At 44.8% G+C, this 23,874-nt stretch overlaps 1 protein-coding gene across 1 annotated transcript in view; it reads left to right on the top strand.

Moving 5' to 3' along the window:
* Positions 1 to 2,085, top strand: part of WNK2 (WNK lysine deficient protein kinase 2) — a 95,261-nt gene extending 93,176 nt beyond the window's left edge. Inside the window, exon 28 of the mRNA XM_038148888.1 lies at positions 1,833 to 2,085. Coding sequence (XP_038004816.1) covers positions 1,833 to 1,940 — 108 coding nt within the window. The 3' untranslated portion in view covers positions 1,941 to 2,085. The remainder of the gene's footprint in view (positions 1 to 1,832) is intronic.
* The last annotated feature ends 21,789 nt before the right edge of the window (positions 2,086 to 23,874 follow it).

Raw genomic sequence — 23,874 nt, 5'->3', positions numbered from 1 at the left:
TGAGCTCCAGCTACAGTTCTGTGGCTTTTGAAGAGCTGGGCATGGTGAGAGCCTCTCCAGCCACTCTTCAGGGGACTTCTCTGGGCCTGTTGCAGTTTTTGTGAGGTGCAAATGACACCTTGTAAAAATGTAGGAGATTTAGAAAGAAATAACCAGCTGCCAGTCCTTTTCAAATGGGGATTCTTCAGGTCTGACATAAAATAGCCCCAAAAAGTATTTACTCTGGTGGTTTTTTTCAGTGACTTAGCAAATAAAGTAAAAACTTCCTCAGCATTTCTAGTTTGTTTATCAGACTAGACAGACTAAATCGGGTATCTTTGTCCCAGTTAGGCAGCAACTACAGGGTGTGCCATGGCTGCCTTTTCCCACAGATCTGCTGTCACCAAGCAAACTCGTGGGTAACTGCACTCCCCAACCTCTCCAGCACTGCTGCCCACCCAGCCTGGGAAAGCTCAGGCTGACTGAGCCTGGAGTAAGCAGTGGGCTGGTTGCCCATGGCTGAGCACCTGTGGTGGTTTGTTTTAGGAGCTAAGTGCCTGGGGAGCTGGCTCTGCTCTGGGTGTTGTTGCTGACCCACTGCTGCGAGATGTTTTTTTTCCCAGTTACTTGGAGATAGTTAATTTTGTCCTATTTTCCTGGATGAAACTCCATGCCAACTGCTGGTTATCCACCATAGCAGGTGTTAGGATGGATCCAGGCAGATCTTCAGAGCTGACATTGTTCAGAAGCTCGGGGAAGAATTATGAGGAAGACATGATTTTCCTTCCCTTAAAAGTCAATTCTTCCCATAAACAGGCAGAGCAGGCAGTGCAGTCGGGAGAAAGTTGGGGTTGCCTCTAACAAACACAAAGCCCAGACCACAGAGACCCAGCAGGAGCTGTGCCAGATCCTGGCAGTGTCTGCACCGTGCGCTGTCCCCAGTGTCCCCTGCCTCCCTCGCTGCTCCGGGGACTCCCTGCATGAGCTCTGAGTGCTTCCCGAAGCTGTCTGCTCTGTCAGACCCATCTGTGCTGCCCCTCCACAGCAGTGTACATGTGTCTTTCTGTCTGTGGAGCCATGTCTGGGGCGCATGTCCCCCAGCATGTCCCCAGTGCGGCCAGTGCATGTGGTGGGCGTGTGGTGCTGGCTGTGGGACATGAGGTGACACCCTCATGAGGTGCTGCTGCTGCTGCCTCAGTGATGTGCTGCTCTTGGCACCTCCCTTGCCTTTTACCCTGGTCCTGTCATTGCTGTGCCCTTCATGTCTGTCCAAGCACCTTCCCCGTGCTCTGCTCTTGTGGCAGCAGATGGATCCCATCCCTGCCGGCGTGGGGCACGTCATCCCTGTGGCCCCGCTTGCAGGGAGGTCTTTTCCAACCCAACCATTCTGTGATCCAAGGCTTGGCTCGTTTCTATGGGTCAAGGGAGCCAAGCCTGCAGGCGTGAGGAGCTGGTGCCACGACCTGCCAGGGCAACCCATCCTCCTCTGACACCTGCACACGGCCTCACATCCATCTCCCCTCCTCCCAACAAACTGAGCCAAACGCTGGCTGTCTGCTGGCTCATTCCATCTCTGCCTCCTGGGAGCCTGGCTCTCCCTCCACAGGAATGAGAGCTCTGGTCTGAGAACCCTGTGAGGTGCTGAGTTTCTGCCACCAAAAGAAATGGTTTACACACCTGAGCTCTCAGGACAAGTACCCATCTCTGTCCCTGTTTCCAGGGAATGGGACCAGGAGTGCATTCTGGCAGCAGCACCTCTCACACACTTGCGGTGCCCTAGCTCACATGGCCTTTTTGGGTTTGGTTTGGGTTTTCCTAGATGTGAAATCCATATGTGGATTTTTTTCTTTTAGATTCTGAAAATGAGACCATCGGTGACTGACACATGGCCCCGACAGCTACGGTGCCAAGCGCCAGGCCCTGCCGCGGCCAAGGAGGAGGAGGAGGAAGATGGGAAATGATTTATCGTGTGTGAGGAATTCTGTGCTGTTCTGGTCCATTCAATGCTATTTTGTAACTTCTTTCTAATCATTTTTTATTTATAGTTGGAAATACAAAAATGTTATGCAATAAAAAATAAAGGAGAATTATTTTGGGGGAAAAGGATTTTGTTGCAAATTGTTCCCTTCTGTTGTGAGCCAGGTTTCCGTGAGCAGCAGATGGAGAAGAGGGAGGAGGAGGAAGAGGAGGAGGCACTCCTTTAAATGCTTTTTGTTTCACACAGTTAATTGTCATTTAAGCAATTTTCCAAGCGATAAACTAGGCACGCATACGAGAAAGAGAAGTTCCAGTTCCATTTAAATTTCTCACAGTTCTTTTTTAAAAATGAGATTCTATTTTAAACAAACTTAAGTTAAAAACCTCCAGATCCTGCACCAGAGAATGAGTCTGCTTGTCACTTCCCTTTTTACCACTCTCTTTTTCTCATAGACTGACCACATTTTCTTGCCAGATTTAAATACAGTCTCAAGTCACTGCTGATTTTAAATGTAAGACTAAAATCCTCCCAAAGATGAGTGGGTAATTGGAGCCATTTTTAAGACTCTAAAGTGCCTTCAGTGATCTAAACCGATGCAGTGGGGGTTTCTTCCTCTGGGTTCACTGGCAGTGGGTTTCAGCTGTCTCCTGGACTGAGGTGATGGACAGAGTAGTTCAGAGCAATAATCTCATGAGTAACCATTTATCCAAGGACTACTCACCTGGTTTTCAGAAAGTTGGGTTAGCATTGTCCTGAGAAGTGGGAAAATGCTGCTCCTGCTGTTACATCTGGACCCCAAAATCTCTGCACCCACGGGCCTCCCTTGCTCCTCCTGCGTTCCCAGCCCAGGCTGTTCTCACCCTCACTCTTGCTTTTGATACCAGAGCCACAGGAGCCTCCCCTGCCTGTCAGCCTCTCAGTACCACCCTCCCTCGCAGCTGGAGCGGGGTGTTCTTCTTTGTTGTTATCTGCCATGTCTGTCTCTTCCAAATCTTGGTTCTAAATAATAAATCTTATTTTGATGCTGTTGTTCCCTATTTCCTTTCCACCGTGGCCCCTCCTATCCACCAGCAGGGATGAGGAGAGCACAGGTGGAGGTACATGTAAAGCTCCAGAACTATTCAAACACTTGGTTAATGCAGAATTATTAAGCCCCAGGGCCCAAATATACATATTTATGTTAATTTTCTGCTTCTCTGGGATGCCTCCTGCCCTGTCCTTTTCTGAGGAAATGGGATGGATCACATGCATAGGAGCAGGGACTGGTAAGTGCTAACTCATTGCTGGCCTTGGGCTTCCTTGCTCACAGGAGGTACCAACCTCTGTCCCTTCCCTAATGGGAGGGGAGAAGGGGGACCCAGGTGAGTGAGGCACCTTCCTGTTTCTCTTTTGGTTGTTCTCTTTTCCCTAGCTGGGAGGGCAGCTCTCTGCTGGGTGGGGGGACAGGGGTGTTGTGTCCCTGAGATGCTTCTCCAGGGATGAGTCACTACTCCAGTGATGATAGAAACAAAGCACTGTGCCTTTGTCTCAGATTTTTATTCCCGAGTTTAAAAGAGGGTTTTCTCCAGGGAAATCCCTTGCAGGGTCTCCTGGGGTCCAGAACTTCCTTCATCAGTTGTTCTGAACCTCTTCACTGCTTCTACAGACCCTTAAGCTCCTCCACAGTTGCAGGAAACCAAGGGGCCCCTGTCTCCAGATCAGCATTTTATAAATATTCTACTAATATTCAGATTAAAAATAAGGATTAGCACCAGGATTAAAGCTCAGGAATGGAAGCTGCAGCAAGCCGTGGCTGCTCCCCACATCTGCCCAGCCCACCTGGCTTTGGATAATCTCTCCTCTGAAGGACTGCTCCCTTTGGGAGGGTACCCCTGTGTTTGCTGCTCGTTTGATAGTTTGGAGCTGCTGAGAGTCCCTGAACTCTGGGATGAACCACTGAATGGGATCCTCTAATACACTCCATTATTCTGTGAAGGGGAACTGGTTTAAACTAAATAAGAAGAAATTTATATTGGATTCTAAGAAGAAATTGTTCCCTGGGAGGGTGGGGAGGCCCTGGCACAGGGTGCCCAGAGCAGCTGTGGCTGCCCCTGGATCCCTGCAAGTGTCCAAGGCCAGGTCAGACATTGGGGCTTGGAGCAGCCTGGGACAGTGGAAGGTGTCCCTGCCATGGCAGGGGTGTAAAAGGATGGCTTGTAAAGTCCCTTTCAACCCAAACCATCCTAGGATTCCGTGGTCTCAATATCCCTGCCTCCCTGCTGGAGAAGAAGGGATGTGAGTACTGGGGGTTTGTGGCAATGGAAGGAAATTCCTGCAAATGTTGAAAGTACAGCTTAGTTCCCTGTGACTTCAGGAGCTGCTGAAGCAGTGAAGTGTTTGGGTGGCTGCTGATTTTGAGGGGCAGGGAAGACTGGAAATGTTTCAAATCCGCTCTGGATTTTTGCAGTTTCTGTAAGACTTTAGAGGATGTTTAAATGGTTTATTTTCTGTGCAGTTTCTCAGTGCTTCAGTTGTCTGAGCAGGAGACTATCTGGAAAGTAAAAGAAGAAATACATTTGGTGAGAGACTGATGTGATGCCTGGGGGCATGTGAAGATGTTTGAGGTTGCTGGATGTCTAACAGGGTGAAGATGTTTGAGGCTGCTGGATGTCTAACAGGGATTCCAGGGGCTTATAAAACAGTCATGGAAATGCAGAGCCAGTTAAAAATGTCAAACATGGCATCAGTCTCAAATGTTTGCTGATGGCACGTGAGCTGCTGGACTCAGCGGTGTGTGCTTTGGGAGAGGGATGGCTTGGGGGCTCCATAGGGCTTTGCAGCCCTAAACCTTTTGTTTGGGAGCACTTTGGGAGGTAACTTGAGTTTGTTTTCCTTCTTAGAACATGCATTGTTTTTTTAAAAAAACCCTATAAACTGGCATCAGTGGAGCTCTGCATTGCTGTGCTGCCTGCTGGTGGCAGAATGAACTTTCTGTGTCCCAATGCTGGCTGGTGATGCAGGGCTTGGAGAAGGCATCTGGAGGAAGACACCTTCCTCCCAACACCCTCCCTGTGGGTTTGCTCTCACATATGAGAAGTGATGAACACCCTGAAAATCGCTGGCAGTATCCCATTTGCTCTTGCAGTAGGATTCTAGGAGCATATTTCTGTATTTATTTTATATTTATTCACCAGTGAGAGATGATATGAAGAAGCTGACAATTAGCAATGCAGAATATTTCTGTTTACTGATGAGCAAAGACAAGCAAAGGGACATGCAACTTGTAGAGTTCAGCAGTTGGAGACTTTTATCTGTCCTTTTCCTTCTATTTCTTCCCACCTGCTGGAAGATGTCCCTGCCTCTGTCAGGGGGTTGGAATTAAAAGAGCTTTAAGGTCACTTCCAACCCAAACCATTCTGTGATTGTATGATTATTCTTCACTGTTTTCTACCACCTCTTATAACAAAAGCAGACAAGGAAAATTGTTTGGAAATCACCTGCCTGGATGGTTTCTCCATGGGAAGAAATTGTTTTACACAATTGCTGTAAAGCAAACCCAAATGTTCCACTTCAGCTGGAGCTGATACTATGAGTAGGTTTCCTGTGTCCAGCTCCAGCTGAATTAGAAATGCCCTGAGTGGGGCTGTGCTCCTGTCCCAGAGCTGTGGGACCCTCTCAGAGCCGGGCTGGGATCTCCATCAATTTTTAATCAGCTCTGAGATGCTTTGAGTTGCCTCCCTTCCCTGGGTGCTTCATCTGCATTTGCACACATGCAGAGTCGGTCCTGTTTGGAAAGCGCCTCAATTCCATGTCTTTCTCACAGCACTGTTTATTTTCTTTATTTAATCTCTCTGGGTAAACTTTTGGCTGTGCTCAGTATCAGCAGCTCAGGCTCTGGTGACAGAGTGTCCCCAGGAGTGATGGTCCCTGTGCAGGGCAGGCGGGACTGTGCTGGCCACCAGGGGGCTAGGGAATGGGGGGCTCAGCTGGGCCAGGGGATCCCTGCTGGACCCCAGTGGGAGGACAGCCTGAGATTACATTTTCCAGACGAAATAGCAAAGTTCCCCCTTTTTCTTTCCTCTGCTCCTTGTTCTGAAAAGCTGGAGCATCCCAAGGGGCTGTGTCTACCCTGGGGGAAGGGTCTCAGAGAGCTGGGGCTGCTCCATGGTGGCACCAGGGCAGAAAAGGACACTCTGGGCTCTGGAGGGGGTGCATGCCTGTACACCCTGTGACAGTGTCATCCCTGTGGCTGCCAACTCACTGCTGAGCCTGTCTCTTACCACGGAGTGAACCAGAGGGAAGGGCTGGGAGCAAACAGGGAATTTTTTTATTATCCCTTTGAATCAGATCTAGGACAAAATGTCCAAGATGTGGGCTGGAGCCTGGAGAATTCCCCTGTGCCAGGCCAGGCTGGGAGCTTGGGGCAGGCAGGGGTGCAGCATTCTGTTACTGGCCTCTAACTATTCAAATCTCTGTTTTTTAAGAAACCTCTGTGTTACATCCTGGCTTCAGAAGATACTGCTGTTACTGTTCATGAAATGACATGGACATGTGTGAGCTGCCCAAACCTGTTCCCAAACACTGGTTTTTGCAGAGGACTACAACTGGAGCATGGAGTACAGCAGTGGCAGGGCTTGTTTTTCAGGGTGGGTTTTTCCACTCACACCAAATGCCTGATGGGCTGGAGCTGGCTCTCTGTGGCAGCAGCCCTCGGCTCTTTGTCATGGTGATCAGCAATGCTTCGCTGTTGTCATGGTTGCAGGGTTACTACTGAAGCCAAAGCTCTGCACAGCCCCTTTATTCATAGTTTCAGTGTATAAATTAATTAAGTCAACTGAAAGCAGCAGTCTGTTCCCTGTGCCTTGTTTTTCTAATATGTGGGATCAGATAGACCTGATTCCTGCTGTCCTCCAAAATATCCAGTCTGACTCCGCTTCAGCTGCTTGAGTGAGTTTTGTACCTTAACAACAAGCAAAGTTCACTGATCATTTAATTGTCTGGAAAACTCCTTGCAAAATTGAAAAGGTCTGTGGAAAATGTCTTTTGAGCTGCTAAGATGAGGCTGAGAGCCAGTGTGTTGCAGCTGTGCTGCATTCCTTATGACTGCTTTGCTTGGGGCAGGAACCCAGTCACTATGTTTAGTTTCTGAGTTTATGCATTGCTGGGTAAAAAAAGAAAATGGTTGAAAAATGTCTGGAGGAGGATCTCAGCAGAGCACCTCAGTCCTGCCCCACCATGGGAGGGTATGGGGATAGAGAAGGACAACCCCTCGTGGCACCAGCTGCAGCTGGCAGGCACAGTGTCCCCTCCGGCCAGGGGAAGGTTGGCTGCACAGTGACACACAGGCTCATTTTTCACTAAAACTTAATCTAAGCAGAAGCTCTGTGTGAGCCCAGGAGCGGCGGAAGGAGCCCCACTGCCTGTGTGAGCAGCAGCGGTGGTGTCGGTGTCAGCCTCTGTCAGGGAAGGATTTGGGAGATTTGGTGTCCCCAATTGTGTCCTGGTCACTGCTCAGCTCACATGCAAAGCAAAACCAGACAGGGACCCTAAAAATCCTCTTAGCCTTGTCTGAGTGCTGCTGTGGTGTCTCCCAGGCTTGCTCTGGTACACAGTCCTGGGAGGGCAGTGCCACAGGGGCAGCCCCTCACGACCCTCCCAAGAAGGGGAGCAGTGATGGAGGAGATGCAGGTGCCATTGGACCATCTCAGGGTACAAAGGGAGCTGAATTTGCACTCTTGTCCCACATGGAGCTGGAATTGACACTCTGGTCCCACATGGAGCTGTTGGCCGTGGCCAGCACAGTGTCTGGAGGACGTGTGCCCCTTCCAACTCTTTGTTGCTCCACAAACATGCAGCAATAATTGCTTTGGTTGCTTTCTTAGCAAATATTTTTACCGTTAATCTCATTTTGACAGAATATTTGTGGGGAGTAAATACAGTGGAGGCCCAAACATACCAAATCTATGAGTGGGAGATGATCTTCTCTACCTCCAGCCCCAGCCTGGGGGTTTTTATGGTGCTGAATGCACCAGCTGGAGTTAGTGCCCCTCCAGATGCCACGGGTTCACTGCTGGCATTGTCCTGGTACAGGAGGTGGTGAGATTTGGGACAGGGGCAGAAGGAGGGGTGGGGTAGGGCTGTGTCCTGCCCAGCAGAGCTCAGAACTTGCAGGGACTTGCTGTAACACCTCCATGAGAGACAGCAGGGACTAGAGATGGCAAACAGAGCAGGGTGTGAAGAAGGCAGCAGGGCATGGAGTGCAGGGCAGGGACAGGGCAAACCAGCAACCACCACAGAGAATTTAACCAGAACTGAAGGAAGTGCTCCCAAGGACTCTGCTGTTTGCTGGTAAAAATCTGCCAGGATAAACTTTTTTTTTAAATCAGTAATACGGTAGGAAAGTAACAAGAGACAGGTCTACAGGAGGAGGTGACAGTGACTCTTTGCTGCTGAGGGATGCTGGCACAGCTGAGTCCCCCCAGCAACGTGGGGCTTTGTGAATTCACTGAACAGGACTCCTACCTTGGTACCTGATCACCTTCACTGCAAGCCAAAAATAAGCAATTTTTACATGCAGCTGAGAATACTGTGTTTTAGCAAACTGCAGACCCATTCTGGGCTCCCAGGTGAAGGGACATACTCATTCCTGTAAACAAAGGATTTCATAAACATCAGTTTCTCTTTTTCAGCCTCACCAAACAAAGCACAGCAAAAGACAACTATTGATAAATACCCTTAGGGATAAGTATCAGGCTGGAAGAACTACATCAGCTAAAAGTTAACTCCTCCCTTTTAACGAGAATCAATTAGTCTTGAGTTAATGCAGGCTGGAAATTAGAATACAATTAATAGTAATGGGAGGATAAAAATTCTGGAGCACCTTGTGATTGCAGAGGTGGCTTGAGAAGCTTGTGGAAGGATTGTGCAACTAAGTAGAAATTTCGGAAGGGAGAAAATGGCTTTTTGTTGTGAGTTCTGAGGGATTTAGTGAACTGCTGCAGCTGGGAACACTTTTTGTTTTTCCCCTGCTAGATTCCTAGGGTTATCTGTGGGGGTAAAAAAAAAAAATCCTGTTGGTAGATCATCTAACTTGTGGGTGTTGGGTTGTTTTCCTTTCCCATCTTCTCAAGCACTGGAGATTGGTGTCGGCCAGAACCAAGATGCAAGTGAGATTTGTTAAGTGCCATTAAAATCCTGGGGTCTGGCTGGTGGTTCTGCCCAGTGTCCTCACAGTATGGGCAAGGTCAGGGCTGGGGTGGAACTTGTCACTTGCAGACCTCAGCCTTGGCAGAGGGTGCCAAGAGCTGGTCCTGGTGTCCTGCTGCATGCAGGGACGTGGGACACATCCCAAGGATCACCAGCAACTGCCACTGACCAGCCTGGGCACCGGCACACCAGGAACCCACCCCCTCTGACTTCTCAGTGTGCACGTCACAGACAGGAGCCCGGACTCTCCCTGCAGGGCATGGCGCTGCCATGCCTGGGACAGGTAAGCAGAGACCCTTTGTGCCCACGACACCTCTTGCCCAGCTGCAGGCAAATGTTGGGGCCTCGGCTGTGTCACCCCGCTGTCCCTTCCCCTACCTCAAGGTCTGTGCAATCATCTCGCACCCAGTGCTAGGCGGAGAACCGGTGTGTCTAACAGGTGATTGTCTAACCTGCGGCTCAGGGAGGTGCTGGGACACATGCTCGGCGCCAGGTGACACCAAGGGACACGTACTCAGTGTCAGGTGGCAGCGCAGGGTGTGACCGCTGTCCCCTCACTGCCCCGCTCACTGCCTGGGCCCGCCCGCTTTGGCTCCTGCCGAGGCGTGGTTTAACACACTGCGGGCAGTGCCTGCACGCCCAGAGGATCCCATCAAATGATATATTAGCCTTCTTTCCGCAACAGAGAAATAAAATCACAGGTTGATATTTCATTTATTAAAGTACATGTATTTTTGGAATAAAAGTCCACATAGCACTAGAGAGTGATGTGTTATCACACATCACAAACTTTCCAGCTCTCCCATGAATTTCTTTGGTCCCATGTTAGCAGCCTCAGGACTGGTTAAATGTTCTATCTCTGCCTGTTCTGTCACAGCCATAGCACTTTTGTGGCCTCTCAAGTGAACACCCTGCACTGTCCAGGCCATCGTCCTTTCTTGCTGTTACACAGTACAAGCTCAGAATATTTAAAGCATATGTTCTTTGTATCACATCAGGCTGCTCTTAGAAAGAGCTCTTCACTGATTGTAAAGTAATTATGGAGGACAAGTTTCACTTGGTCCCAGAATAGCCTGGCATCAAATTCTCAGCTGAAATAAACTGCTGTCTTGCCATTGCCTTGGGTACAAACCAAACAGGATGGAGAAGCACAGGTCTGATCCCAAGCGGGAGCTGTGAATGCAGCAGAAGAGCTCGGTCATAAAACTAATGGTGACTTAGACTAATTTATTTTGTTTAATTTCATTTATTGTTGTGTTATTTCATCTTATTCTATTGCTTTTACTTTACTTTAGAAACTGCTGTGAAGGCTGAGATTAGTGGGGCCTCTCAGAATATCCAGGTCAAAGTAGTTAATTATTTAAACCAAAGATAGCTTTCTTCTGAGCCCTTTTAGATTGGTGGTGAATAATAACCTCTGGTTCAAGGCTGGGAAAGCAGGACATGAGGATCATGATTTAGCACTGTGGATGTTCTGCACAAGGATGACCTGTTCCTTTGTGCCTACACAGCATATGGGGCATGCGTGCATGGGGCAATATAAGAAAACATGAATAACAGAACCACAGTATTCCTTGTTCAAGCAGCACAGGTCTAGCAGGAGAGGACTGACAGATAGATTAGCCCACACTTCTTGCTCAGATTAAGCCCTATTTAGGCAGTGAGGGTTTCTGCCTCCTGATCTTGATTCCTATTCTGAGAAAAGCTGCTTTTCTGATAAATATCCTGATACGAAGGATATCCTGATACGAAGTCTCCTTGATAGCCCATAGGATCATCAATGGAATCAAGCACCTGGTGGATGCCGCAAATACAGGGATAGACCTGTAGTTGCCACCCTTTAGGCATAACTTTGCAGTTTCAGTGGTTACTGAATTTGGGGACTACTGTAGGTCAGGATGCTGCTGGCTGAGAGCTGTGTGTGCTTACAGCTGTCATCTGTTCACTGTTGCTCCTCTAATTTTGAGGAACCACAGTGGCTTAAGAAGAAAGGAGTGTTGGGACAAGAGGCTTTACAGAGAAAACTAGGATTAAAGGATGTGGATCACCTGTTACCATCAATAGTCTAAAGGCTTTGAGCTGGTGATAGAGCAAGGAGGCACAGGTAATTGCTGGGTCTCCAGCTGTTTCTGAAGGAGGATTAGAGAGGGATGAGGATGAAGACATCTCAACAAAGCATTAAAAAAATAAAAAAATAAATAAAAAGAGGAGCCTCCATGAGAAAGGTGCAGAGGAAGCAGCATCAACAAGGGTGGCTGCAGCTGGTGATGGGCAAGGAGAGAGAGAAGGGGACAGGACCTCTGTCGCATGTCCCGGCTAGATGGTGACGGGGCGGGGGCAACAGTCCCCCTCTCTCGGGCTCCACAAAATCCCAGCTACCAGTGCAGGCGCAACACGGAACAAAAGGGCAGCAGCACCGGTCCTGGGGTGGAAATGGGGTAACTTTATTCAATGGTAAAACTCCCCTCCCCAGGGTACCAGGAGCCCGAACTCAGGGCAGACAACAGCTTATAAATGGGGGGAGGGCTCAGGGGAGGATACAATCTTTAACTAATCAGGAGAAACACAAGGTGGGGAATACAATGTGTAAACCAATGAAGGATTTCAAGGGAGGAAAACATCTTTAGTGAACTAATGGGGTTTGGAAGAATACAAAGCTGACAGGGAAGTTCCTAGGCGAAAGGCAGGTTTGGGGAGAGATTGGCATTTCATGGAAGGAGGAGTAAAAAAGTTCTGGGGAAGGGTTATGGATAGGAGGGGTTTAGAACTTGGCAGGGAATAGCTAGGTAACAAACAAAAAACCAACCACTTAACTAAACTAAATAACTAATAATAACTAATAACTAATAACTAATAACTAATAACTAATAATAATAACTAACTCCTAATAAAGGAGTAAGTCTAGTTTTAAAAACATGAAATACAAAATGGGCAGCCTGTGCCGCTCTAAAAACAGGAAAAGGACAGCATAAAGAAATTACAAAATTACAAATCAAACAACAATCATACTAATAAAACAAAAACCACTCTACAACAGACCTCTTCAAAGTCAATCCAAGGGTTCAGTCACTTTACATCTTTCTCTGTGCTCTGAGAATTTTTACTGGGTCACAGTCCTCCAACTTTCTAAATTTTTTTTCAATTTTAATAATATTTTAATACCAAACCAAGTGTGATAAATAGGTGTGATTCGTGCTGACAAAATGGAAACAGTGATCAATATTGACACAGTAATTAATATTTGGAGAGAATAAAATGGTTAAAAAGTGAAATGCCAGGGGAGGGATCCGTCCCCCCTCTTTCTCTTGCAGATGTTCAAGACAGGAAGGAGTAAGAGATAAGTATTACTAAACTTATCTGGAAAAGAGGGAAAACTTGGGTGGAAGTCACGAACATGTTAATTGTATGAGATTTATTGCTTTAATGTTAGAACATGGCATTGGCTTATATAATGTTAATTTTGGCTCATATTATACCAGCTTGGTGCACATGTGTAATCCAAAGGTGAAATAAAGGACACCTGAGGAAGAGGAGAAGCCTTCCTCAGGCCACCCCAAAAGAGTGGTGGGACCACCTAAAAGAGATGGTGGCGTATGCGTGATGAAGATGAAGGTGAGGGTGGAGATAGGATTGTGACGAATCAAAAATGGGAGGAGATGGTACACAGAATAAAAAGGGGAATTGTAATTTAACGACCTTGTACGTGAGGTGGCAGGGTCCCAAAACCCACGCACCCCGTACCCCGCGGTAATTTTTGCTTATGCGCTATTATAAGAACCAGATTATACCTCATTTTAACCAAATTGTACTGCCAACATTTTGAGTGTATTCACTTTTATCTATTCTAAACTATTTCATTAAAATTGCTGCTACATTTAATTCTGTTTGGTTTTTTAATTGTGATTGGAGAACTGGGCAAACATAACACAAATAACTAGTGAACAGCAACTAGTGAACAGCATCAGGTTGCTTGAAGTCAAGCACATGAATGCTGTAAATGACAAGGCAAAGTGGAAGACTAAGAGAATGAGAGTGTATGACTTTGACAACAGTTTGGGATGTCAGGATTATCACATGATGGCTGGATAAAAGACAAAATATGTTTTCTATTAATTTAGTTAAAGCCATCTGGTTTTTTTTTCCACATGTTGTCTCAAATTATTTTGTCTTCTCTCGGTGCCAGAGCTGACCCCTGCCGACTAAGTGTCTTGGATTAGGGCGAATTTGGGAGAAAATCTCCAAAAGGGTTCCTCTATAAAGCAGATTTAAGTGGCTCTTCCTTTAACTGGTTCAGGAAAAGATTTCTTTGGAGGAAAGTGGAAAAAACTCTTTATTTAACAGGCAAAGCATTTACCAGCAGAATAAAAAATGAATATTAAACAATAAAACCTCTTTCCGCTTAGAAGAGATGACGCACTCAGAAAGTCCCCTTTGCGGGCTGGAGCTCTGCTAACTCATTCTGTTATCAGTGCCTCCTGCACTGGAAATGCCGCAGCCCTGGCCCAGTCCAGTGGGCCACGGGTGTGAGCTGCTGGTGCTCTTCTGGGTTTTCAGTCCCAAGCAGGTTTAAACAGTTCCACAAAAAAAGAAAAAACACAATCCAGAGAAATGCTCTGCCTCAGCTAGCTAAAAGCTAACTAAAAATCAAAGGAGAGCTCTATCCCGCTATCTGTCCTTGCCACAGACAACACAGTGCAGGAGAAGGATGCAGCGGAGCAAGTGCAGGTTCTGATAACAAACTCAGCTATCTCTTCTCACCCTCCCTTCACTCTTGGAACCAGTCCTAAAGGTGCAAAACTTATTTCTGGGCTAAACTGACAAATGGGGATACAAGCATCATAAAGTCACCCCAGGACACTAAGATATCTCTCACTGAAACGGTTTGTACCCAAAAAAAGCCCACTCCTTTTCCTTCTGTGAAGAAAATAGCATGAATCATGTTTTTCCAAGGTTAAATGGGTTCTTTGTTTCTATAGGCAGGAAAAGGGTGCTTCTCAGTAGTACTACAATTGACTGAAATATCAAAGGATAATTTTTTTTTTTATTTTATCAAAGGACACATGTCATTAGCATTTAATCAAACAAGGGCATACAGGCCTAGAATCTGTTGTGTTGCGGTTTTGTAGGCTTTGGACTAACTACAAAGCTTTTGTAGGCTTTGGACTAACTAATACAACACCAGTTGTATTTTTGATTATTCTGGTATACCCCTGTCCTAATGGTTCTGTTTTGGTTGTCTCCTCCCTCCCTGGCAATGTCAATCTTCCTACCCCCTCCCCTGTTCCCTTAGAAACCATTGTATCTATCCCCTGGTCCCTCCTCGGTACCCCGTTTGTCCCTCGACGACCCATCCCCTCTCTCCAGAAATTTCTACCCAGGGCGTCGAGTGATTGGTTCAGGGGCCAGGCCCCTCCCGTAAGTTATCCTCACTGGGCCCTCCATCGTCAATCTTCCCCCTTCCCCACGCCCCCCATGTCATTATTGGCTAGTGAGCAAACCCCTCCTCTGTTTTCTCCGCTCCTGCACGCCCCAGATCGGGGTCATTGGTTGGTTGGCCTGCCAGGTTACACAGTCTCCTTGTTGGATTCTAATAAACCTGGATTTGCCCCCAGCCGGAGTCCATCACTTTCCTTCTGCCAGCGCTGCTCTAAGGTCTCGTCCTGTTAAGGCATAAGCCTTCGGCGCTCCCCCGATCCCTAGAGAACTGGGAGGGTGCCCCTCTGCTGCTAGCGGTGTCGGTGCTAGCCAGCACACACTGAAAGGAGGTATGGACGGACACAGCTTCAAGAATCACCCTGTCATGAACTAATGAGGGTATTTTCTAGCCCAGAAGATGCTTCTCATTACCATTAGGGGCAAGAGAAAAGTGCTTATGATGCTAAGGGGTTTGTTCTCAGTTTCTGAGATCTGCATGTTGCTGTAGCAAAACCTAATCTCTTGAACTCCTAATAATGCAAAGCTTTTTCCAGAAAAAAGAAAAATGCATAATTCATGAAGAATGATAGAACTGATGATAGAAGAACTGATGATAGAAGAACAGTAGATTTAAAGGCCATGCAGATTTAAAGGCCATGCAAAGATCTTGCATTAGATCCATATGATATGGATGATTTAGATGGCAATGTCTGTGCTATAAACTGAAGGCAAGGCCAGACATCCCTGACATTGACAGGACTGCAAGTCCAGAGTGCCTGCATTCTTGACTAGATTTTGATCACCCACATGAGGTAACAGACAATCTACAAAACTGAGATTAGCAAATGGATTACCACTATTAGAAAAGGAAGTGCAGGTAGCTGGGAAATACCTTTACTTACTTTGTAAACCTTGCTTTTGAATCACCTGTCACCAGAATCATGGGGTAAATCAGGCTGTCCTGATCTGGTTTTGGTCTAATATGTGATATTATATTTACAAACAGCAAATTGGTACTAGTGGGAATGCTTTCCCATGTTCACTGGCATTGCAGTGCTTCCGAACAGGCTCCAGTGACAGATTCTCTGAGAGACCCACATTACCAATATACCAACAACCAAAGCATGTGCATAGAGAAAAGGACTAAAATTCCCACAAGAGGAACTAGCAGGGAAAGAAAATCTCATTTTCTGATTTCCATTTATAGCCCCAAATAGCCTGTCTGCTGTACCTGATCTTTGGCAAAACAGCAGTTATGAAGACTGGTGGTATTCAATTCCTGGCAGTGTTGCAGCACACTCATGGGGTACTTTGAGTTGCAAATTCTGCCTGGCAGAAACTGAGTGGAGTTAATCACATGTAGTAAATTAAACAAACAAAAAAGCTGGTGTGTTTAGGAGAATCTGCAGCAGCTGAATGTTTTCTTACCCTTTCTAGGCAAACGTTCACAAATTGCAGGGAATGGGGAAGGTAAAGACAGAGAACAGTGATGGGTTTTGTATCCAGGATCAAACAACCTGCATATGTATCTGCAATTCATAGACTGAAGCAGGCTGAGAAATTGTCTACATTCTTACAATAGTCAGAATTAAAGCTCTCCTGCAGTGAAATAGTTGAAGTTAGTCTACCAACATACCAGCTGTGCTCTGACAATGACGTGATGAGCTACTGTATACCCCAGCTCCTGTCCCAAGGAGGCAGGTGCTACAGAAAGGGGTCCTAATGCACCAGCAGTGGGTAGGAGGTTCACCAGCTGTGGGCTGGCATTGCCAGCCACAGACATTTCAAGCAGTCTTGAAACTAACATGGATTTGCAGCATGGAAAGAAAGGTATGAGGCAGGAAGTCAAGGTAGTTTTGGCACAGCTCAGCTGGATGCAGATATCCTCATCCTGTATCCTAGTGGGCTGGTGAAATGGCTCCTGAACATCACCTTCTGCAGCACATCCTTCTGTTGCTGAGGAGGTTGCCTAGAACATTCTCACAGAAATGCACCTTTTTGCCATTGCTGACTTTGGTGACATGAAAGAGTCTCAGTCTCGGTATCTTTCTCTCTAAAACCACAGAAAAGGTAAAATTAATCTCTGGTCAATGGTTAGGGTTAAGTTATAACAAGCTAACTCAAGCTCAGTGTATCTTAGCCCAGAATTTACAATAGAATCATGGCGGTTAGCATTTGTGGAAAGGAACACATTGCTGCTTTAAAGGAAAACTATTTTGCCATTAGCTCAAAGTAGCTTGTAAAAGCTTTCTCTATGACTAAGATCTGCAGTAACGTTGGAGATCATTCAGCCAAAGATTGTGGTATAATGCCTATTTTTGGCTTTAGCATTTTAAGGTTTTTGTGAAGTAAAGCAGTAGGGATGCAGCGGACTCCCTTGCATCTGCTATGTCTTGGAATAGAGCATGTGCCTGCTCAGGAATAAATTGGGAGTTACATATTCAATCAAGAATACATGTGTAAGGATTTAAGAAGACTGGAATGCTAAACTCTCATCCACCACTCCACAGGCATAAACAGAGCATGCTATGGTCACTTTGTTTGGAGAAGACAATTCTGCTGGCATCCCACTGCAGCATCCCAGAGCCTCTTACCAAAAGGGTGGCTGGCTTCATCCCAAGAGTGGCGAAGAAGAAGCAAAAGATGCTCTTAGTTCAGAGATATCCCAGATGTGCTTTGTATTCTTCCAAGTAAATCAGTGTTTGTACCAAAAATGGGCTGTGGAGGTGCAGCTTACACAAGGCTCCACAACTCAAAGATCAGACCCATTACATGTCTTTCTTGGGAAGATGGAAAGAGGATTGTGATGGCAATATCCTTCCTTAGGCAGGCTTTGGGGTTTTTTTCCTGGCAAGAGATATATTTTCTAATAAATAACTGCTCTTTCTCATGAGCTAGCTGTTGTCAGTGTCTAGAGGACATAAAATAGATCCTATCTGCCCAAAACAGCTCACAGAAATCAAATAGCATTTTGTTTTCCTTTACTGGATAAAAGGAGGAAGATGGCTTTTAAATTAGAAATTGAAGCCCTTCCAGAATTGCAATATAAGATACCAAACCAGTCATTCTTCACACAGTTGCCTACTCCATGAGCTCCTACTACCACAAAAATTGGTTGTTGCCAACTGAGCTGAGTGAATAATTTGCAGTTTCATGTTTGTTAGAGGAATTTTTCCTTTTTCTCTTTTCATTATTTGTCCACAAGCAGATTGATTTGCTTGAATATCTTCTTTTCCAAACACATGTGCAGAACCCATTCTGGAAGTAACTCTTGCTGTAGATCATTTGTGAGCAACTTGTTGCAGGAAGTCTTCAAACGTTTGTCCCAAGTCCATTCATTGTATATATACACTTGCATCACGTGTCTATTTCTGTGAACAAAACATCAAAAGAGCCAATCTTGAATATTCTCCCTGAGAACAATTGAAATTATGCACAATTTCACCATTTAAAAATTACTTCATTCCTAGAAATTATGGCAGGATTCTCCTGGTTGTTGTAACACTTGAATGAAAAACAAGGCTGTATCGGAACCCCAGCCGAAGAGTCTGACCAGGACCATGCTGGAATCAGTGCAAAGTTCTTCTTTCTCCATTTTTTAGATGGAAGAAAGTGCTCTTCTAGACTGTAAAACACTGTCTTTCAAGAGAAAAGTTCAAAGGAATGATGGCATTTTTCAGTGGGAGCTGGGTTGGGTACCTTGCATCTTCTCACAAAGAAAAGCATTGGAGTGACTCTGACAATATGGAAAAGGGGGTAAAAGTCAAAGCCCTACTGCCATGGTATGCCAGAGCTAAGGAGCTTTGGAATTTCAAATCTAAGTCTCACAGTTGGCCTGAAATGTTTGCTTTGAAGGTGCCTGTAAAATAGAGGCTTGGCTTCCTTGGTGTGCCAGGGAAATGCTTTGCTGGTATTCCAGCTACAGTGAAGAGCTGTGCAGCTGCCACCTCAGCACTCTGTGATGTTAAGTAGGAAAAATGGTAATGAAAAAGTCATGGAATTCATGGATGACAATGTTTGTGATTGTAAATGGGACACAGACAGACATCTCTTCTGTTGTTCCTTACTGTCCACTATGAAAACAGGAAGATTTTCTTTAAAAAGAAAATATTTATATTTAAAAGATATTTAAATTTAAAAAGTCATTTAAAAATCCACATAGAAATACTACTAGTGAGAAACCAATTATGATTTTTTCAAATACAAATTTTGGAAAAGAAGTTTTATTTTATTTTTGCTAACTTATTCTGAAATGATTTTTAAATCTGTCAGTGCAGAAAAGACTTAGTGCACTGTGTTCATGTCCTTAGCCAGCACCATCTGAGATGGACTGTAATGTTAACTCTCACTGCTCATAAACAACTCCTCAGATAATGCAGTTTGTGACAGAAATAAGTTATTGATGTTAAGCATCAAAGTTCCCTGAACCCAAGGTTCAAACAATCAGTTTTAGGCTTGTTCACCAAGCTCGATGCCAGATGCAACCCAGCCATGGGGATGTGGGAGCCCCATCTGCCTTGCCAAAGTCGGCGGAACCCATAAAAACCACGAGAGCCCTGGCTGTAGCACAGAGTGAAATCACCGTGAGACATTCCAATGAAATAATTTTATCATGGTAATTTGTATCTCATTTTGGTGATGTAGTTGAACACTGCCAAGACAGTGCTGGAAATCCATACAGCACAGCTCATGGCCTGTCGTCACACCGCTGGCCCTTCAGAGTGAGAATCTGTTAACTCTGTACTCAGAAATCAAGTCCCTTGAGACAGGAAAATTATTATGAAGTTGAACAACAATAATTTACACTTAGAAAAGCTTCCTACTTTTCCTTCCACCTGGAGCAGAACAGGGAACTCTTAGATGGTTTTATTGCCCACTGAAGTGAAATTTTACTCTTTGGCAACAGCAAATAAATCCATGTTTCTTCTGCTGAGTTGCTTAACTAGTGTGGTGCTGTATCCATTCTCTAGAAAGGCCTGTGCATTCTCCTCAGAGAAGGCAATACTGCATGCAGGAGTGGAAAACCTGCTTTGGAGCAGTGGCACAGCTATTTCTGCACCAAATGATGTGTATTCCCCTTCCCATTAGATGTGGATCTCAAACATATTAGAAACTTAAAGTTTCACTTACAGTTTATGCTGAATCACATAAAATGTGATCAACTCAGAGGCACAGCACTATTTCTTTGCACTTTTCACCACTTACTGGTATTTTTTTTCCCAGCACCTACGTGCTGCAACTTCATATTTGGTATTGTGATACCAATGGAGTTTTAGGGCAAAGCAGTGAGGATGTGCTAGCATCAAATAAACTTTAAAAAAATCAAAACTTTGTAAGAAAATAGAGTCTTTCTATGCATTTCCTGTTAATTCCTACAGAAACCTACCATAGTATACATCAGAGGGGAAAGTTACTATACTAAAAAACCCCGAACTCCGCCTGCCTGACTTTGAATCTGCATGTTCAAGTTGACTACCTCACTGCAAGGGCGGCAGTCCCAAATCCAAGCCCCGTGAGCTGCAGCAGGCAGGCTGTGACCCCGGGCAGCCCTGACGGCGGCGCTGCTCTGGACCGCGGCTCTGTGCGCCTCCTGCCCGCTCCCTGCCTGTGGCTCCCTTCCACCCGCTGCAGAATGGAATTTTTGTTCTGCTCTGTCGCGCTGGGCTCTGCTTTGCTGGTGTGAAATAGCACAAAATGAGGTACACCATGTACTCCTACTCTAGAGAGCAGGTATAATCTCTGTAATTACACCACAACTGCACGGCAAATACCAGGTAAATACAGAGCAACTGCATGTTCCTGCAGCTTACTTATTAATTATGCACCACTACTAAGGAGTTCAAAGATAAATTATCATTGCAGGATTGAGGTGCCTGCTAAGGCGGGTCATAATGGAATTCATGCTATTGAAGGCTTGCTTTTGTTGATTTTCCAGTAGAATGGGGAAGGGAAACAACTCACCTCGCATGCCCAAAGGCTTAAGTGCATATCGTGTCCTCGTACAGCAGAGACACACTACCATACAAAATAACATGGCACAATTAGGAAAACTGGGTGAATAAACAAACAAAAATAACTTCCAATAATAAATCACTTTTCAAATTCCATTTAGGAATCCTCCTAAGCAAATGTGTTCAAAATCACTGGTATTACATGCAGTAGAACTGCTATGGGTATCCTGGCTCAGTATTTAAACTTGTATGGACTAAAATCAGAGAAAAACATCAATTCACCGATGCCACTAGCAAAACTATTATTGTAGCAAGCACAGGGCTCTACCTATACAGCTTGCCTGGACTCTTGAAATAGTGTATTTCTTATGGTATCAGACATAGATCACCATGTGTGGCCAGTTTATAGCCTGTGATAGCTCTCCTTTGAGCTGCACTGTAGTATTTTGGACTACAACTTGTTACTTTCAATAGGTATTTTAATAGTATTCAAAAAGATAAAATTAGCTTCTCTATAAACACTGCTGTTCTCCAGAGTGAAGCTTCCCTTTAAATTATGACTCCATGATGGTTGTTTGGTCAGCTATATATAATGACTTTTACAACCTGTATTGGATCACCTTGGATTTTATTTGTCTTTTTTTTTTTCAATTTCATTAATCTCATATTGATTTTCTTCCTGAAAGGTGTTGTTGATGTTTCTGAGCCTTTTTTCTATTGAAGCTCTTGATCTCTTTCTTCCCAAAAAATGTCCAGTGTCTGTTACAAAGGAAGATGTTGGTCTTTAGGGATTGCAAAATCAGGATGAGCAGATACAAAAAAACCAACTTTTTCTGTTGCTTATAGAAACCTGAGGTACAGAATAAGACCTCCCTGAAACTGGCTGTGCATAACTGCAGATGAAAACAGCAAATAGCTTCAGATACAGAATGACTTTTGGTTTGAATGGGTTTGTGTTTATGTAATGTACATTGACTTCAAATAAAAGGGAACTTTTCGTCTCCAGCACTGTGAACAGGGCAATCTAATCGAGGCTCCTTAGCACAGCTGCTGCAGCTGATGGAATCCTCTGAAGATGGAAACCTGGACCATAAGGAGCATGAAAAAGAGAAGGCAACATACCTTGTTTTCTTTTCACTCATTTTTCTTTTCACTCATTTCCCTCCTCAGTCTACCCTGGAGCCTCAAAAACTGTTTGTAGGTTCTCCTAGAACACAGCCATCTACCAAAGTGAATGCAAATGGTATTTCTTCACTCCCGGGGTCTGCTCTTGCTCTCCCTGAAATCTGCAGGGAGATTCTTGCTGTCTTCAGTAGTACCAGGCACAGGTTAACCAGGCCTTGAAAGTCCCCTAATGAAAAAGAGCTAAGAGTACTGAATGGGAGAGATATTAATAACTATTTAGGAGAACATGGCTTCCTTGAAAGGCTAATTATTTTGAGAGCTACCCATTCAAAAAGTCTGATCAATGGGAGAACAAATTAAAAGTGAAGAATCTCTCATAAAACCAGGCAGTGGAATACTGCATTCAAGAGAAGAGTCACAAATTAAAATAAATGTCAACATATCAAGTGGCAGGAACTTCAAAAGACAATTTTTCCCTAATTTCCATAGGCATTCTTCATGAGCAACATCAAGAAGTGTAACATGCTAAAAGCTAATAACAGGATAAGATTCACTAATTTACTAACTGAATAAATGTGTATCAAAGGAATAGTTTTCTCATTTAATTTTTTTTTTTAGATACAACACTAAGCTGAGTATTATCAAGTAGATAAAAACTGCATAGATTACAAGTCATCACTAAAATAGCCATTTCAGAATTAAGATTGCTTTTTTATGTTGGATGTCTCCTTTAGGTTTAAGGAATCACATATCTTTTATCCTCATTATAACTCAGATTTCAAAAAAAGAAATCAGGAAGGTATCTTTGTGGACATGTGATGTTTTGGTAAAACCAGTGTTTTGCAGAGACAGACCTGTCATGATCTTAAAATCTGAAAATGTTGAGGACTGCAGAGGGAAGAGGTTACTCAGAGGGGGATACCAAACATTTGGCCAGGTAAAATCACAGCAGACTTAATCCAGTGTTGGTTCAGTCCTGCTTTGAGCAGAAGGCAGGAGCTGATGTAAAGGCCCCGTTCAGTCAGTATTTCTATGGTATAACTCAGATTTAAGCCAGTGGTGTTATCAAAATCTTAACATAGATGATGTCAAACAACTAACTTAATATTCACACACTAGAAAAGAGAAAGGAAGACACACCTCCCCAGCTGGCTTGTTTTCTCAGAGCCAACTCCTCGCCAACAGGGCACACCACTGCAATGTGTCACACACTGGTATCACCCTCCTCATATCTCAGTCACAAAGCTCCTTTAATGGGGAAGGTGGTCAGGCTGTTGGAAGTAATGGTTTTGTGGCAGATGGAGCAACATTTGCAATTGGGAAAAAACCAATCTCACACTGCTGAAACATTAATAATTCCACTTTCTTGGAAATATTCTGTCACTGTCACCGCTACGTGTAAATTTGTCATGTAAACATGACTTCTTCCAAGGAAAAAGGCATGGTTGAGCAGGCTTTCTGAGGACAAGGACCTCTCTGCACCTGTTTTTCTCTCCTTCAAAACCATTTGCTTCCAGCACAAATTTTCAGAGCTGCAGCAGCATGGGGGTGATACTCGTGAGAGACAGGCACAAGCAGGGCAGGTTTGGGCAGGCTGGCCCATGGTCCCCACTCAGCTGAACCAGGCAGTCAGGACACAGTGAAATCCAGCAGGCTATGGCTTTCTTTGGTTTGTTTGCGTATTTTTGCACACTGTATCTCTTTGTGTGAATGCCTGTGTTCCTCACACTGTGAGAAAAGCAAGAATTTCCTGATCTTCCTTTACACACAGTATTTTTTATTGCCTTACAATATCTTTTATTAATTTACTTTTAAAAATAGACATTCATAATCCTTTCAAATTCTGCATCTATACAAGGTCAAAGCATTTCAGTGAATTTTTCAGTCCATTTATATTCCAGCTGCCCGGTGCTGGAGTCAGACATGTGCTGGTAGTAGTACTGCAGGCAGTAAAGATGTCCAACCTCTCTGCAGTTCTCCTTCCGGTAATTATTGATCTCTGGGGAAACTGAGCCTCAAACACCAAAAACCTTTCTGTGATGCCTGACTGTTTAGCAGAAGGTAATAGGACCAGTGAGCTTCTAATTTAAAAAGACAGCCATTGTCCCTCCACTGAGGAGGGGCTGAGATTTATTTTTAACTTCACACTTTTCTATACATCATGACAAAAAGCTGAATAATTCTATTTTCATTTAGGAGGAAATTATAAGACAAAGAAATAGTCTGATAGATTTTAGATTA

This window comes from Motacilla alba, chromosome 12, assembly GCF_015832195.1.
Source record: "Motacilla alba alba isolate MOTALB_02 chromosome 12, Motacilla_alba_V1.0_pri, whole genome shotgun sequence".
Classification (NCBI taxonomy): domain Eukaryota; kingdom Metazoa; phylum Chordata; class Aves; order Passeriformes; family Motacillidae; genus Motacilla; species Motacilla alba.
Note: the sequence above shows the minus strand (reverse complement) of the source record. Positions and strands in the feature narration are given on the sequence as shown.